Source organism: Myxine glutinosa, chromosome 7 (genome assembly GCF_964187855.1).
Source record: "Myxine glutinosa chromosome 7, kmMyxGlut1.1, whole genome shotgun sequence".
NCBI lineage: Eukaryota > Metazoa > Chordata > Myxini > Myxiniformes > Myxinidae > Myxine > Myxine glutinosa.
Window position 1 is genome coordinate 162,844,617 of NC_136267.1, and position 19,466 is coordinate 162,864,082.

Here is a 19,466-nt window from a genome sequence, read left to right on the forward strand (position 1 = left end):
TTAAGCACAGTGATATATATAAAACACCACGTTTTCTCACGCTATAAATATGGTTTATTGTGATACTTGCGAGAAGGAAGTAAAATATTATAAACAACATATTCTCACCGCAAAACATACATACAACATTTTAAACAAACTTTCCCCTCTTCCACCTGAAACAAAACACTGTTCTACATGTAATAAAAATATCCTCAAGAAAGGCTTCAAAATACATCTTAAAACAAATCTACATTTATCAAATTTTATCACAACTAAAAACTCTGATGGAGCATTCAAAGGACATATTAAAATAAGAGTCTTTAACTTCAAACCTCCTGAACCAGAGTCTATAGTTGATGCTGTAGAAATAGTTAAACCTGCTGTTCAAACGTTGATTGAAAAAACACTAAAGGAAATGAAACCACTTAAATTTTATATGGGAGTAAAATTAGAAATGACAAAGGATGAAGGAGTTATAGATGCACCATACATGAGAACTGAGCCACACTTTATATCTTCATATCAAGATTTTAAAACATCAGGAGTCTATGATGAACTTATTAAACAAGAGCAAGATGTGGATAATTCAATCGTAGGAAGTGGATTCAATATAGGAAAAATTATTTACATAGACATTCATATTCTTAAATCAGATCCTCTAAAAGCCTCTTCTTACATTGATTTACCCAGTGTTATCAAAAATAGAAAAGCAGTTATCAATATCAAAAATAAAGACAATAAATGTTTTCTCTGGTCTATTTTAGCACACTTACATCCTCCACATTTTCATGATGAAAGAGTATCTCATTATAAAAAATATGAGAATACATTAAATACGAAAGATCTAAAGTTTCCAATGACTTTAAATGATATTCCTAAATTTGAAAAGATGAATAATTTATCAGTTAATGTTTATGGTCTAACAGAAACAAACAACATTCAGGTTTTAAAGCTTTCTGGCAATTGTAAACAAACTCATATTAATCTTCTATATTTTAATTCAGACGAAAATTCACATTATACATACATTAAAAATATTGCTAAATTAATAAAACCACAAGTCTGTAAGAGAACAAATAAAATATATATTTGTTTGCGTTGTCTTAACTTCTTCAATTCACAAGAAAGATTAGATAAACATTCAAATTATTGTGGCGAACATAAATCAACGGTAATCAACATGCCTAAAAAAGGCTCAAAGATCACATTCAAAGATGCAAAGAAAAAGATCAAACATCCATTTGTTATATATGCTGATTTTGAAAGTATTTTAGAAAAAATTGATACTGCTTCTCCAGATCCAAAAGAATCATACACAAATAAATATCAAAAACATACTCCTTGCGGTTTTTGTTATTATATCAAATCATCCGTTGGTGTTAAATATAACAAGTTAGAGATGTATAGAGGCTCAAATACCCCAGAGGAGTTTGTGAAACGACTAGAAAAAGACTGTGTTCGATTAACCAAGATAATGAGAGAAACCAATAAACCAATGTCCTTGACGAGTAAAGAAAAAAGAGAATTTAGACAACCAAAGGCTGCCTGTCATATTTGTGAGGAAAAAATTGGTGAAGGTCTAAAGGTTAGAGATCATTGTCATCTCACTGGTAAATATAGAGGTCCGGCTCATCAAAGTTGTAATATTAATTATCAACTCCCCTCTTTCATTCCTGTCTTTCTTCATAACAACGCCCATTATGATACACATCTATTTATCAAGGAACTCTCAAAGACTTCTGGAAGTATCTCAGCAATTCCAAACACGGATCAGAAATACATTTCATTCACAAAAACAATTCACACATCTCCTATTACTCATATCAGATTTCTTGATACATTTAAATTCATGGCAAGTCCATTGGTTAACTTGGTTCAAAATCTAAAAGAGTTTCCATGTCTTTCAGAGTATTTTTTAGATAAAGATTTTCTAACACAAAAGGGAATTTACCCCTATGACTATATGGACTCATTTGAGAGATTCAATGAAACACAACTTCCTTCAAAAGAAAATTTCTATAACAAATTAAACAACAGTAATATATCTGATAAAGATTATGTACACGCACAAAATGTTTGGGAAAAATATAACATCAAGAATCTTGGCGAGTATCACGATTTGTATCTCAAAACTGATGTGCTTTTGTTGGCCGATGTATTTGAAGCCTTTAGATCTGTTTGTCGCACTGGATATGGATTGGATCCTGCTCACTACTACACAGCACCTGGATTGGCCTGGAGTGCGATGTTGAAAATGACAAAACAAGATTTGGATTTGATAACCGATGTTGATATGCTTTTGATGATTGAAAAGGCAAAGAGAGGAGGAATTTCACAAGTCTGTTCAAAGAGATACGCAAAAGCAAATAACAAATATCTTCCAAATTATGATTCAACGAAAGAGAGTTCTTACTTGATGTACTATGACGCAAACAACCTGTATGGCTGGGCAATGTCTCAGGCTCTTCCTTATGGAAAACTTAGATGGGTAAAGGAAAAAGATTACAAAAAGGTTTTACAAGATGTATGTATCTCTACACAAAAAGAATTGGATGATTCAAAGGTTGGTTATTATTTTGAAATTGATTTCAAATATCCAGAGGAACTCCATAACCTACACAAAGATCTCCCATTTGCTTGTGAGAAAGAAAGTCCAAAGAAGGAGTGGTTAAGTGATTATCAACGATCATTTAATATAGGTGAATCAACAGAAAAATTACTTACTACATTATATAACAAGAAAAATTATGTTCTACACCAAAGAAATTTGCGACAATATTTATCAAAAGGTCTAAGAGTAGAGAAGATCCATAGGGTTCTAAAGTTCAATCAAAGTCATTGGTTAAGGGGGTACATTGATTTCAATACACAAAGAAGAACAGAGTCAAAAACCGATTTTGAGAAAGACTTTTATAAATTGATGAATAATGCGGTCTTTGGTAAGACCATGGAGAATGTGAGGAAAAGACAAAATATCAGACTATCAACATCTTGGGAACAAGCATCAAAATTAATTAATAGACCGAGTTTTACTAGAGCTGAGGTCTTTACTGAGAACTTTTGTGCGATCCATTTGGTTAAAGAGAGTATTGAAATGAACAAACCTATTTATATTGGAACAACAATTCTTGATTTATCAAAGTCATTAATGTATGATTACTTTTATAATAACTTGAGGAAGAAATATCAAAATGATGTTAATCTACTTTATATGGATACAGATAGTTTTATTTTGCAAATTAATACTGATGATGTTTATTCAGACATGAAAAAGGACATTAATATCTATGACACTAGTAATTACAGCCCAGAGAGTGAGTTGTTCTCCTCCAAAAATAAAAAGGTGATTGGAAAGTTTAAGGATGAATTAGGAGGAAATGTCATGAGTGAATTTGTGGGATTGAGGTCTAAGGCTTATGCTTATAAATATATTGTGAATAACGTTGAAAAAACTGATAAGAAGTTAAAAGGCATAAAGAAAAATGTCATAAAAGAAACAATAAACTTTAAGGATTATTATAACTGTTTAACAACAAAGAAAGAAGAGTTTAGAAAGATTAATGGAATAAGAAGTTATAAACATCAATTATATTCAGAAGAGATAAATAAGAAAGCATTGGGGGCTTTTGATGATGAGGTTTATTTTAGAAAATGGAATTGATAGTCTCCCTTATGGATATATAAGTATATAAGTGATAAGATATACATAAGTGATAAGTTAAAAAGGGGGGGTTGGGGATTTTAACGGGCTGCCGCCGCCTTTTTTACTATTATATAAATGATAGAACCAAGTATCAACCAGACTAAAGAGTGGAGGTGTAATCAACCTTGGTATATAAATGGAAAACATAATGAATGTGAAAAATATCAAATAGGTATAATTGAAAAGGTAACTGGTAAAAAAGTTCACAAAACAAATAAGAGAATTAATTTAAATACTGGTGAGTTGGGTAAAAAAGATAAAAATATTTTTGAGTGGACGGAAAACTTTGATGGTTGTCAGGAAAATATATACATTAATTTAAAAATGGTATGTGGGAGAGGAGGCGCTCAAACAAGAACATTGAGGGAGGTTTACCATTTTATCTTAGCTCAGTTAAAATATCTTAATAAAAAACCAAACTCAAACATATTTTTTGTTAATGTATTAGACGGTGAGGAGAGTTGTAGGAGAATTAAATTATTTCCCACACATAAACAAATATTTGTAGGGTCGTTGTTTGAGTGGGTCAAAGATGATTCACCAGATGATATTAAGAGTAAAAGGTTAAAAGATCCATAAGGTCAGAAGGATCACAGGTTCACACTAGAGATCTGTGAACCCCTATCCCTCACACATACACATAAGTTAAACCCCAACTAAAGTTGAGGTTAAACTTTTGTGTATGTGTGAGTCATAATAATATACAGCCCCCAACCCAATCCCATCCCTAGCTCAATTAAAATATATTCATTATGTATTAGCCCAAGTAGATTAATTGACTCATGGTTCATAAGGTCAAAGGGCCCATAGTCTTTTGGATTAATAGGGGTGTTTTCCCAAATAGGGGTAAACGACATTAGATAGGGATTTCCCATGTTAAACGGGCTGTCCCAGAAGCAACATTATTACCCTACTCACGGTTGATGCTGGTTTTCAAACTTGATCTGAGGTATGCTGAGACACGTGTGTCATGCCTCGCCTCGTTGATAAGCCCGCAAGGTCGCTCCGTGGAGTGGCCTACACGTATTGCACTGTGAATTATATAATTACCAACTCACGGTCTGAGGTACTAGCGATTCAAGAGATATCCATAAAAAAAAAAAAAAAATTCGTTTAATTAACGATATCTGACAAACCACGTGACCTATCGCAAATTCCAAAAGGATATTTTAGTAGACTGACATGCTGAACAGATCTGTGAAGTTTCCCCTCGATTGGATCAAAAATGAGGGAGGAGCTTGGTTTTAAAGGTTCATGCTTAAAAACGTCATAACTCTGAAACCATGTGATGCATGACGTCATGCTCGCTGACTTTTTTGTTCGTCATGGGTATGCGATTCTGCCTGCAAAGTTTGGCCTCGATCTGTTCAGTCGTTGCAGAGAAAAAGGGGTTTTCGTGTTTTCACGGAAAACAATATGGCGGCCGAACCACGTGACCTGTGGCGTCATAATTACCATTAAAATATTCTACAGACCGAGTCCCTCCTATGGTGAAAATTTGATCTCAATCGGTCCTATTATTGCAGAGAAATTGGTTTTTAAAGGAAATTAAAACTTAAAATGGCACTGAGTTAAGGATCATCAGAATTATCAGAATTCCCAAAGTTCAAAGTGCCATAACTTTGTCAAAAATGATCGAAACGTCCTGAAGTTCGAACTTGATCTGTAACTTATCATGAGGAAACCATGTGCCAAGTTTGAAATCATTAGCCTTAAGCGTTTAGAAAAAAAGTCCGGAAAGATGTTCTTTGCGTGACGGACTGACAGACTGACTGACGGACGGAGGGACGGCGTGCAAACCTATAGTCCCCTCCGGTGTCCACCGGTAGGGGACTAATAAGCGAAGTACCAACTTCTAATCTGGTGTGTGGGTGTATCTAGGCATAAGGAAGAACGCTATTGAAAATTGGGTCGCCACGTCAAAATCCAAGATGGCCGCCGCCATGTATGTCTGAACCTTGTGAGCGAAATATCATATCATAGCATGTTTTCTGCGTCTTCCACTTTGTCAACTCACATCACTTCCCCGACGGGGGACCTTGGCGTAACGCTTGTTTAATGGGAGTTTAATAGGATTGTAAACGGGAACCTGAACTTTGGATTATATGGTGTAGTCCACTTTATATCGGGGCTTTTCCCACAGTGTCCTTCGCAAAGAGTAGGTGAGGTATCGCCAGCACCAAGGCTAAAATTACAAATTCCTGGCCTAACAAGCAGAGGCATTGTCTCATCGACACAGCCGTGCCCTGAGCCAACAATGCTACCCTGCAGCCTCGTGCTGCGTACCAACGAATAGGGGCTCATGTAGTCAGCATCAACTCACCACACTAGTTTCTCTTCGCTGGGGTTGGCAGCTCAATCGAGAATGTGGGATGGGTCTAAGTTTTCTTCAAACCAGCTGGCCAGGCTTTACATTTGTTTCCATAATGAAATGACCAAAACCCCCATACTATGCAGCCATAGTAATCGAATCGAAATCGGTGAGAGTAATGCGACAAGTCTCCTCCATTATCAAGTCTGAGTGACAACAAATTTGCACCTGTATGAACATTCTACTGCCTTTAGTTTTGTTTGGGCAACTTCCAAAGTACAAAAGCCTTTCATTGTTTGTAAAGCAGTGGCTCGGATGTCACTTCCATTATCATTCGTATTATGAGCAAATCCATCGCTTGTGTTCCTTGTTCAAATTCAAAATTATCAGTATGTAAAAATCTAACACTTTACTTGGAACACATCTAAATTGACAGCACCAATGCTCATTAACAAATTTTTCTCCTCTTCTTCCTCTTTCGGCCTCTCCCATTTTACTTGGGGTCACCACAATGCTGGTTGATCACCCTTCTCCTTCTCGTGTCAATTGCCCATTCTTCTAAATCTCTCACCGCTGGATCCTTTCATCTGGTTTTAGGCCTTTCTCTTCTCCTTCCTGACAATCCCATCCCCATCACTCAACTCACCACATATTCTCTCTCATCAGATGACCAAATCAATTTTATTTCTTCTCCGCTACTTTCTTCAATGCTTCCACAATCTTTACTGACCCTGTGATACCATGGTTCCTAATCTTGGCCTTTCTTGTCACTCCATACATCCATATCAGCATCGGCCATCCTTATCTCAATTGTGTTCAGTTCATGTTCCTCTTTCTTTGATGTTGCGCAAGTTTCTGCACTTTTTAGCTGAGCCGGTCTCACAACTATCACTCTTGTAAATTCTTCCTTTCCGTTTCAGCGGTAATTTTCTATCGCATAACACTCCACTGTGCTTCCTCCAATTAATCGAACCAGAACTAATATGTTGTTTATTTTCCATCTTCTGCCACCACTGACCACAGATACTTGAAGCTACTCACTTTCTCCAGATCTTCACCCATAATATTTACTCTTCCAAGCCAATCCTCTTCTCTAGGCTCAAACTGACAATCCATTGAGTCTTTGGTCTCATCTTACATACCTCTATCTTCCAGTAGTTTTCTCCATTTCCCCAGATACCGAGCCATATTCTCATCATCCCTACCGCAATAGTTCAATGTCATCTGCAAACACCATTGACAACAGCTCTTGCTGTCTCACTTGCTCAATTGGAACATCCATGACAATCAGGAAGAGGAAGGGGCTCAGTGCCGAACCACGGTGCAATCCAACTTTAACTTCAAATCTCACATTCCCTACCAAACTGCTTCTTACTCTTGTCTGGCTCTCCTTACACGTCATGTTATTGCCGTATATACTTCTCAGGAACTTCACAAATTATAGCACATTTCCAGACTTCCCCCCAGACACCTGAGCAGAAGCATTAACTCTATGTCAATAAATAGTCTTCATATTGCTTTGACCTTCCTGTTAATTCTGCAACACTTACTTCAAAACAATAAGGGCATCCATGGTGCTTCTTTTGGGCATGAATCCAAATTTACCTTCGTGGATTTCCACTATTTTTCTCAATCTCTGATCTATTAATTCTTTCCCATATCTTACAGGTATGTGGTAAGAGTTTGATTATTCAGTAGTTTTTGCATTGTTGGTGTTGGCTTAGCGGCTAGGGTGCCGGCTTGGGATCCTAGGATCCTGGGTTTGAATCCCTGTCGATCACTGAATTAACGCCAGGGGGGTTGACTCAGCCTGTCATCCTTCCGAGGTCGGCAAATTGAGTACCAGCTTGCTGGGATGAATGATCACGGTGTGTACCCCGGTTTAGAATAGGTACACCGTATCCCTGCGCATCGTAAGAGGCGACCAAGGGTTGGCGTCAGGAAGGGCATCCGGCCATAAAAAACATTGCCTCAAACAGGGAACCATGATTGTCATGTGGCCCGCAAGGCTAAACCCCGCTGTAGCGGGGAAGATGGCCTTAAAACGATCATTCATTCATTCATTCAATGTCCCCCTTTCCTTTAAACTTATTGGGCAAACCACATTTCAAAGTTGGCCTCCAAAGCTAGTTGCCAAATGGGCATCCTGCATCGTACAATGTCCTTCCTTGGCACACCTGAACTCGTATCTGCATACAAGGCCTTCATCCGCAGCTTTATTGGGTAGAGCTCTCCCCCCTGGGCCGGTGCCCCTGCCACACACCTTGCTCAGCTCGACTCAACGCAAAACCAAGGCCTTCAAGATCATTGCAATGTTGCGTGTTGAGGCTGAATCTACTGGCCTATTACATTCCCATTGCAGACAGATCAGTGGTCTTTGTCTCCTACCGCCTCCTTTCTGGTCCTGCACTCTCTTCTTTTTCTGTGTGTTGTACCACACCCCTCCACCCCACTCCCCAGGTTTCTGCAGGGTGCATGTGGTCCACCATCAACCCATGGAGTGTCGATTTTCGATTTCACCAGTGATGTCATACTATGAACTCGGCTTGATCCAAATGGCGTTTTACATAGAGAACAGTGTGTTTTAAGCTCAGATTCCGATACCGACACCTTCATGGGCAACTCGGAAGGTTTTCAGTCTGTTGAAATGGATCAGTGGGGTTGTGAAGAAACTATTGGAGACAAAATTGGTGATGGAAATGCTTTTGGGTGAATTATTGAGCTCTCTCATTTTGAGCGTTATGGTGGTCTAAAGGTGGTTTTTTTTCCCCCCCACCCCCTCATTTTGAGCGTTATGCAAGAGATTCATGTTGTGCAAGAGAAGATAATGGTGTTGTGTTCGTCGTGCAGATGAAAATGCCAGATTAATGTTCACTACAGATTGGTATGTTTTGTTTTTCCGTTCAATTGACGGTTCTTCGGGGATTTTGTATAAATTGATGAATCGGTTATATTACTCCAAAATATATACGACACGACCCAGCACTGACACGGCACGGACACTGCACTGGCACTGGCATGGGCACTGGCATGGGCACGGACACGGCACGGATGCGAAAAACTTCCAAGTGAAAAACAAATTCTACAAATTTCAGAAAATTAATTGAAAATACAAAACTAGAATATCTTGGTTGGACCCAGCCAATGAAATAATTAGAATCATTACAATTTAACACAGGTGGAGGCCAATTAAATTGGTGTGTGATATTGAAGGTGATTGGTTACACCTGAGCTAATTACCTCTGCCACTAAAGGTGGATGGACGTTATGTTTTCACCCCTGTCTGTTTGTTAGTTAGTTTGTTTGTTTACAAAATATCTCAAAAAGTTGTGGATGGATTCGGACGAAATTTGACCAAGATGTAGTGTATGTCACAAGGACGAAATTATTAGATTTTGGTGAAGATCCGGATTCGGCTACGAGCATTTTAAAGTGATTCTTCGTCATTGGAAGATAGGGACAAAAAATATACATTGCGGGATATCTCAAAAAGTTATGGATGGATTTGGATGCAAATTGGTGGACAGGTTGTGTGTGTGTGACGATGAAGAATCGATTCAATTTTGGTGAATATCTGAATATGGATTCGGATATGAGAATTATTTAATTTTTAAAGTGATTCTTCACAATTGAGTGATTGGGTTAAAACAACATATGGCAGGATATCTCAAAAAGTTTTGGATGGATTTGGATGAAACTTGGTGGACAGGTTGTGTGTGTGACAAGGAAGACAACAACAACAGGCATTTTAAAGGCCATTTTCCCTGCAAGAGCGGGGGTTAGCCTTGCGGTCCCCATGACAATCTTCTCCATTTTGCCCTATTTTCTGCATCTCCCCTTGTTAACCCCCTTGCCCGCATTTCTTCTTCGACCATCTTTAGCCATGTCTTTCTCGGTCTTCCCCGTCCTCTACTTCCTTCCACATTCATTTCCATCACTCTTCTCAACCAGTCACTTTCATCCTTCCTCAACACATGACCAAACCATCTCAACCTGTTCCTCTTCACAGCATCAATCACAGGCTCTATTCCCATCATCTTTCGCAATTCATAATTTGGCTTCCTCTCTCTCAACGATACTCCACACATCCACCGAACCATTCGCATTTCCACCCTTTCCAGCCTTCGTTGCTGCTCTACGTTAATTACCCATGTCTCGCTCCCATAAATCATAACACTTCTCACACATGCAGCATACACCTTTCCCTTCAGCTTCAACGACACTCCCTTCCTCGTCAGCACGCCACTCAGTTCCCGAAACTTCTTCCATGCACATCTCACTCTAGCAACCGTTGCCGAGTCTGATCCACCTTCTCCATTCAGCATGTCTCCGAGGTAACAAAATGTTTTCACACCTTCCAGCTTCACGCCGTCTCCAAGATCCAACTCAACATTTCCTCCATCTGTAGCTCAATCTGTGCACACCTTACACTTGAATGTAGCTGCCACACTGGTTATTGACCCTCGCAAACCACTACATTTTTGATGAACCCACTCAGCGCACATTGTACATTGAATTGAGTTCACTCCGACAGCCTTCCTGCACACAGCACACGGCCACTTCCCAGTTCTTTCCACCTCACCACATGCTTTACCACTTGCCATCACCTTCGTCTTTCCGATATTCACCTTCAGACCTTTTTTTTCCATACATTCCTTCCACTTGTTCATCTTTTCCTTCAGTCCATCCATACTTTCCGCAATGAACATCAGATCATCTGCAGACAACAACTCCCACGGTAAACCCTCCTTTACATTCTGAGCCAGTACCTCCATCACAGCTACAAATAGTAGTGGACTTAGTACCGACCCCTGATGCACTCCCACGTTCAGCTCAAACTCACCACTGTTCCCGTCCTTCGTCCTTACAGCTGTGCGCGTTCTTTTGTACATTGCCATCACTACTCTGATCAACCATTCCTCCACTCCTAACTTCCTCAATGCCCATGTCACTACTTCACGTGGAACCCTATCGAATGCTTTCTCCAGATCAACAAACCCAAGAAACAACTTCTTCCTCTTCCCCATGTACTTCTCCTGCAACTGCCTCACAATAAAAAGCGCGTCTGTCGTTCCTCTTCCTGGCATAAATCCAAACTGCATTTCGTCAATCTTCACTTTTTTCCTTATCCTCCTCTCCAACACCCTTTCCAATATCTTCATTCCATCCTCCAATAACTTTATCGCTTGAGGGTCACCCTCCAGAGAGCCACAGTCCAGAGGGTCACCTTTCGCCTTGTATAGAGGGACGAGGGTACTCAATTCCCAATCCACTGGAATGCGGCCTTCTTTCACCACCAGATTGCATATCTCTGTCATTCTCTTCACACCCCAATTTCCCGCTGCCTTCAACATATCTCCCACAACTCCCGTCGGCCCTCCCGCTTTTCTACTCTTCATTGCTTTAATCGCTTCCTCAACTTCCTTCTCGGTTATCTTCTCTGCCGGTCCTAAAACTGGGTTACTCTCTATGTTGCCATCCCATTCATTCTCTGCATTCAACAGTATTTCCATATATCTCTTCCATCTTCCTTTAATTCCATCTGGGTCCACAACGATTTGTCCCACTTCATCCTTCAAGCAACTCACCCCCATCACATCACTCCTCTCTTTCGCTATCTGCTTTGCAATCCTGAATACCGCTCTCTGACCCTCTTCCAAATCCAAGCGTTCGCCGAACATTTTCCTCCATGCCTCCTGCACCTTTGCTACCTCTTTCTTTGCAGCCTTCTTGGCTGCCTTATAACTTTCATGCTCTTCCTTTTCTGCCCCCGTACCCTTCGCCTTCTGCCACTCCTTGAACTTGTTCCTCTTCTCGTCAATCTTCTTTCCAACCTCATCATCCCACCACCATGTTTCCGATTGCCTCGGTGGTCCTTTTGTCCATCCACATACCTCACCAACGGCTCCCAACAGACTATCTTTCATTGACATCCAACCACTTTCAAGCTCAACCACATCATCCTCTACCATACTCAGCCTGTCTTTTAATGCCTCCCTCACTGTCACCTCTTTCAACTTCCACACCTTCGTTCTCGGTTGCTACTTCACCCGCCGAGCTCTCCTCGCACCTTTCAACCTTATGTCGCAGACAACCAAGTGGTGCTGTGAAACAGCCTCCTCCCCCGGGATCACCTCTGTGTCCCTGAGGTGCCCCCGATCTCGCCTACGCACCATCAGGTAGTCAACGGTTGTCGTCGACCCACCTGACGTGTATGTAACAAGCTTATTATCCTCTTTCTGGAACTGAGTATTACAAATCAACAAATCAGCTCCATCAGCAAACTCCAAAATCCTTTCACCTTCTCCATTTCTCACACCATATCCGTAACCCCCATGAACTCCGTCAAAACCATCCATACTCCTTCCCACATGTCCATTTAGGTCTCCTCCTACCACAACAACTTCCTCATCTTTCACGTTTTCCATCAGCTTCTCTATCGCACACCAGAACTTGTCCTTCTCTTCAGCGCTCCGACCAACCTGCGGAGCATATCCCGAGATGATGTTCACCAAGAGCTTTCCAAACATCATTTTCACCATCATCAACCTTTTACTCACTCTCGTCACACTCACCACTCTGTCTACAAACTCCTCAGAAAACAGGACACCAACACCATTCATGCCTTCTGGGCACACTTGCCACACAATCTTGTATTTCTGTCCCTGCCTACCCTTCACCATTCTCACACCACTTCCCTTCCATCTTGTCTCCTGCACACAACATATGTCCACTCTTCTTCTGACTAATACTTCCACCACTTCTCCTGATCTACCTGTCATTGTCCCTACATTCCATGTCCCAAACCTCAGAAAGCGATCTCCATGTCGGGCATCAGACTTTTCGTCGTCATAAATGGAGTGATTTCCACCCTTGCTTCGATCGGGTTCCCCACCTTGAGTTTTGACGAGAGGGAGTGGGGTCCCCCACGGGGTACTTCGGGCTGTACCCTGCCCATATGTAGTTGTAATTTTCATGGTTCACTTTTTGAGGCAATGTTTTTATGGCCAGATGCCCTTTCTGACGCCAACCCTTTTAGTCGCCGCTTACGACACGCAGGGATACGGTGTACCTACTCTAAACCGGGGTACACACCGGGATGTGTGACAAGGAAAAATCGATTCAATTTTGGTGAGGATCCGGATCCAGCTAGTAGAATTTTTGAAGTTACTCTTCACCATTGAGTGATGTCGCCAACCAGGCGGAGGTATGCTCTCTACTGAGTGCCGTTCTTGTTTCCAATTGCTATTTTAACGTTGGTGAACACTTGTCAAACCATGATCTTGTATTTTTTTTTTTTTTTTTTTTCTTCTGAGGTTTGTGGAATTTGTTTTTCATATGGAAGTTGTAGGTTACAATGTATAAACCAGAAAGAGCAATCAGAGATTGCAGACCTTTGCTAGGCCTTGTTTTTTAGTGGTTTTTAAGGCTTTTGTGTTGAAACAAATATGGCGGCTGAACCACATGACCGATGATGTCATCATTATTTTTTTCTACACCAATGTATTCCTAGATGCTCAAGAAATTTCATCTTGATCGGTTGATGTTTTGTACTTGTCGAAGTATGCCGTCATAATGGAGGCACCTATGTCATCATCATTAACATATTTTATTCCTCAAGGAGAGTTGTATACAATGAGCCATGTTTGATTTTATTTTTCTTTGCAGCGCTTTCAGAGATATAGAGGTGCAAAGTTTTTGGAGTTTTCCAAGATTGCGCCCGTACCACGTGCCCGATGACGTCATAATTTTTAAATTTTTTTTAAAATCTACAGGTGGAGATGCACCTATGGTGAAAATTTCCTGTCAATCGACCCAACGGTTACACAGATAATCGTATTTGTTCTGTGCGGACAAACAGACAGATGAATGGACTCAAATGCAATACCCTCTTTTTTGGCGATGGTAATAAAGGTGGAAAAAGTCTGATTTAATGCAATTTAATTCCAGGCTATAAGGCAACAAAAAGTGAAATATTTGAAAGGGGGTGTATGTAGACTTTCTATAGCCACTGTACATGCATGTGCATGTTTAGCCTGGTTTTTTTTTTTTTTTTTAATCTCTGGTGGGGACAAAGGGGAAATGATTATTATTTTCAAATCTTAGTTCTTCATTCATAATTGGGGAGCTTCCCACTATGTACATTTTTTGCTGTTTTACTTTATTTCCTTATACAGAAAATCCATGTGCAAATATTAGCCATTGTTACTGCATGTGGCCCTCTGTCACACTGGCTGTGACTGTAGTTGCAGCTGTTTCACCTGTTGCCTGTCACTGTTATTGACTAACCACTCTCCTCCGCACAGCTACCATCGACTCCTAGCAGCCAAGACACTGGCCCCATGGTATTTGTGGCCAGCGGACTGAGCTCTGCACAGCGTGCCAGCCTCTCCTGTCTTGCACAGCTTCTTGGTGCACACGTTTTCAGCCGATTTACACTCGCCGGTTTGTTTTTGCTGGAACTCAATCAATTTTATTATCTTTTATACATGGGGGGGGGGGGGGGGGGAGGGGTGGACATTGGAGGATTTCACAATTGTGCATATCTTGTGATTGTCTTATTTAACATCTTATTACGTCTGCCACTGAAGGTGTGTGGAGATTGTTTTCATGCCTGTTTGTCCACCAAACTCTTCCTATTGTGCGTAGTGGCATGAAAGCCAACGAGATTTATGCTTGCCTCAAATCTTCACATCTTTGGAAGCATATAACAACTCTTCATCTGACAACAAACATGGGGTCATTCCTTCATGGTGAACATGACGCAGGTAAATTTACAAAGCTGCTGTTGATGATTGGAAATGGAAAAGTGCAAAACATTAGTGACGGATATTTCATCAGTTTACCGCAGAATTTGTGGACCATTGTATCTTCAGCCAAAGATCTTCAGTCGAGAGTGTATCCAAACTTACTGCAACACTACAAATAGTCTGGGATCCGAGACCTCAAAATTTGATTTTGAAGTGACACCCCTGCTATAAAATGTTTGACCCCTAGATCATGTCTGTGGGGGTGTTAGCCACCAGAAAAGTGACTTTAGCAAGGTAGTTTGGATTGCGCGAATTCTGTAAGGACGTTTTTTAACTTGGGGCATCAACTGTGAAAAAGCAAGAAATTTAGGGGTAGGGGAAATTCAATTGACCATATATCCCATAATACAGGGGTGAGTGCAACAAATTACCACTCATTCTTTTTGTTATAAAGTTGGCTTTTATATGAAACATGATTCAACGTGATTGGACCATCCATGAGGTCAGCAGAGGTCAAAAGGTCACGGAAAGTGGGTTAAGCTAAAAGTTTAGCTCCTTTAGTGAATAAAATCACATTTTTCCTACTTCAAGCTCAATATAGCCAAACATTTACACCCAAAATATGTTGTTTGTACCCCTCTGATGTTTTTGGGAAAGAAATGCCCCGACTGAACTTAACTTACTGGCATGTATGTCACTTTAGATTTGCATAACTTAAAAAAATCACCAAAATCGGGCATTCACACTATCTATTTGCACGGTACTCTTCAACATGTTTTAAAACGACAAGTCAAACCACATACTGTCTGGAAAAGTGTCATTACCTCTATTTACTCATCATCATCACTGTCATCAGTCAGAAGCCGTCCACATTTTTCTCTGTCGCCATTGCAGGCACATGCAATGATGCATGGTACTCCAGCTTTCGCACAAGGGCAATTCCTCAGGCAGTTCGGTTTCTTCTTACATTTGCAGTACTTCAACTTCGCAGCAGAAGGCTTTGATGGCTTGCTCTTCATGACAGGAATTAACCTGTCACCATCCACACTCCTGCCATACTCTTCAGGTGGAAGAAGCACTGGATTGCTGAGTGAAGCTGGCTTGTATAAGCTGATCTGACAAAGGCTCCTGAGAACGTGGAAGTGAAAAGCATCTTCTGTTGGAGGAAGGGAGCACAGATCTAGTTTGCTAGATGCAAACAAGTGGGCGCGGAGCTTATCCAGGGATGAATACCCTGGCTTGCCGTAGAGATCACAAAAGAAGCTTCGTGCTTCAGTTATCACCTGATCATGTGCAGAAGGTCCGGATTCATGTCGGATGAAATTGGACAACGCTGGCTGTTTGTCAACATGCTGGAGTGCGACTTTCACTGCTCTCTTCTTACCCCGTTTGAAAGGATAGCTCACCGGATCACAACCTGACAGAATGTAGGAGATGAGCAGTGTGTCTGTGAGTGCCAATACGTCCTTTCCAACTGCTTTGGCCAACTCATTCACCAAGTCATGGATGGGGAGGAACAGATCATCCTTTTCCACCCATAACTCAACAACGTTTGTCAACCGAGGGAAATGATACATTGACAAGACGATGATATCTGTATCTGTAGCCTGAATGACAACTACGCCGTTGTCACAGCTAGCAATGTGAGCAAAGATTCTGGTGTCCGCCTCCTCGTGGTTAGGGCAGTACAGCTCATCAACATTGGTATGTTCCGTCTGCGTCACACTAGTTGCTTGGGCGTTGACCCAAAGGACCAGGCAGAAGCCATCAGGCCAGGATGACTCCTGGGACCAATGTGAAGCAAGATACAACAGCAGATTGGTCTTGTTACAAGGGTTTGACAGGAATGTGTTCCAATCAGGGATTTTCATGATGTCCGCTGGAACAAACTCTGGCAAGTTGGTATTTGACACCCGTCTCTGGCGTTCATCCCCTTTTAGACTCTTTAACCCAAAATCATATTGATTGCCCATGAAATGCACTTCAGTGCAATGTCTGGGTTTCATGTTCAAGAGTTTGTTCCTGTACCTTTCCTGAAGTTGGTCAAATGTACTCGAACCAAGTGTGTTGAACCGCTGGATGAATGCCATTGCATCGACTACATAAACTGCATCAGATGCAGAAGGAGGCAACTCTTTTAACGGTTCCCATGACTCGGCAACCTCTGCCTGTAGAGTGGATAGATAATTGGATTTGCAACCTTTGCGCATGGAAAATCCATTCTTCTCTGGCTCAAACAACGAGGGAGGGTACTCAAGCCATTCGTAACTAAATGCCTCAGTCCGTGCCTCATCACTCAGGTCCTGTGCGAAACAAAGTGCCCTTGTCACTGCACTCTCCTCTCCGATGACTTCTTTCACAGTGTCCATCTTTTTCTTACTTTTCTTCAGATGCGTGGCGAATGCTTCTATCTTCGGTTGGACAATCTTGTCTGCATTCGTCGTCGTGGCAGCATCCATTGCCTCCAAGCCTAGACGTTTGGCATCTCCCAGGGTAGTTGCTGCAAGAATCTGACCTGTGGATATGTTCATTAGTTTATCTGTCGCAAGTGAAGGATCGAATGGGTTTTGCATCTTCTCTTCCACGGTCCGTTTGATCTGCAACACGGCTTCCATGTCGTCTTTCCTCAGCTTCTCGTGGTGGTCAGATTGCGGCGAGGCCATGTGTGCCATCTGTTTTACACTTTCAGAGACAGAGGTCATGAACGGTAGAGCCTTGATGTACTTTTCTCATGCTGATTCAGACTGTGTTATACCCTTAAAGAGGCTTGTTTTGCCTTCCCTATTGTAGGTCTGTTCAAGGGCAAGGTCTGTCCACACACCATTAAAGTCTCCTGCAGTCTGGTGAACTGTGAGTTTGCCAGCTCCAAACTCCTCGTGCACTTCTGGTGCTGTTTCTGGAAGCTTTTGCATCTCACTGAGATAGATCGGAAGGCAGGACATGTACTTACTATGGCCGGAAGCAATGGTATAGGGTAGCATATTCTGTACCTCTTGTAAGTGCTGTTGCCACAGCCCAGCTCTCTCAGCATGGATGTAACGCCTTAGGATAAGCCCTATGTCTATGTACATGCTCCAAAGATGGGCTGTCACTCCTAATCCCTTCTCAAAATCTCCCCAGAGCGACTCCAGTGACTCTAGGCATTTCATGACTTCCTTCATGAGTGCAGCAAATTCGTCCTTCTCTTTCCTGTCAAAGGCATTTCTAAGACTTCCAAGCAGAGCCGAAAGCAAAGAAAGTGTCTCCTCAGTCTTCTCGAACAACAACCATTTCTCAAATGCCTCCCACTTCAGCATGAACAATGCCTCACTCAACCATGAATGATAACAGACCATCTTATAATAATCTTTTCCTGCCATGACTTTATTGGCTGTACCTCGACCACAGATATCACTAGAAACCAGAATGTCCTCTATGCCACTCTCCAATATGAAAAATCAAATAGATCCCAAGAAGTTCTGGGCAATATGGAATCCTCCAAGTCGAACAATAACTTCTTTGTACTTTTCCGATTCCTTCCTAAACAACCCCTTTACTATGTCATATATCGCCTGGTCACAAGTCACCACCGTCTTAGCCTGACCCATCTTAAGACTCAAGGAGACAAAGTAGTCCAATGAGGTCTGGACTACATCTGCGTTGGTTGGGTTTTGTGGAAGCAATGGTCCATAACCAATCTTTGTTTTCTCTGTATGTTGCCCAGAACTGTATTCAAAGAAGCTGCTCCATGTCAGGCTACCAGTGTCCTTGTCGTTTTCACCCGTCATCAACTGTGTTGGATACATCCTCAGTAGGAACCAAACGATGTTCTTGTCAGCTAGAAATCAGGCTTCCCCCTTGTCATCATGAGGAAGTTCAATATCACGTAATGACCAAGCCTGTCTTCTGTCCTTCAGTGTCAGTTTACTACTTACTGGAACGAATTTGTCTGGTTCACTGATAGTCAGTTTCCTGGTTTTCTTAAGGGGCACTGCCCCCACTACCTCCCCACTTCCTTCTCCCTCAAATGTGTACTGATAAATTATATTTGTTGTAGCATCAAAACTACCACCATCTTGTGTCTCTGAATGGAAGTTAAAGTTATCCAATGCGTAGTGGGTAAAGTGTCCTGGTGTGATGTTTGTTGGAATGAACAACCCTTCCCTTTCTTCTCGTTCAGAAATATCATTGGCGGCTGTTGTGATGTGTCGCTGAGCAGTGGGTTAACTGATGCAGTGTCCAAATTTGTTAATCATTGTCACAAGGTTTTTACTACGTGTTTGCTTCAGAATATGTAGGGCAACACCGATGTGTTTGGGAAGTGGGCTGCCTGCTAAGACATCCTACAATGTCCTGTGCCAAATTCAGTACCTTCTCTTCATCATCTTTGGTAAGCTCGACTTTGCCATCTTCACCGAGACACTCATCTTCCTCTGTTAGTAACCATGCCAAGTGATTGTACAAGTCGACCGGGACTTGACTAGAGGCACCTTCCTATGATATTTCAATTTCATCACTGACTGGGATTGCACAGCCTACCTTTCCGAATTTTTTCATTTCAGCCCTCAAGTGTTTTGCCACGTGGTATGAACTGTTTGACACGTTTGTGAGCAGTACCTCCTCTTCCTCGTCATCTGGAAGAAGCTCACACTCATCTAATTCAGTCTGCAGAGAGACTACTTCATCACAGAGCTCTTTGACGGTCAAAGAAGATGTACATATTAACGTATCTCTACCCTTC

General features: G+C 41.4%; 1 protein-coding gene across 1 annotated transcript in view; it reads left to right on the forward strand.

Annotated features, from left to right (window-relative positions):
• BARD1 (BRCA1 associated RING domain 1) overlaps nt 1-19,466 on the forward strand; it is a 120,949-nt gene that overhangs the window by 61,862 nt on the left and 39,621 nt on the right. The window contains exon 9 of the mRNA XM_068123508.2: nt 14,303-14,441. Coding sequence (XP_067979609.2) covers nt 14,303-14,441 — 139 coding nt within the window. The remainder of the gene's footprint in view (nt 1-14,302; nt 14,442-19,466) is intronic.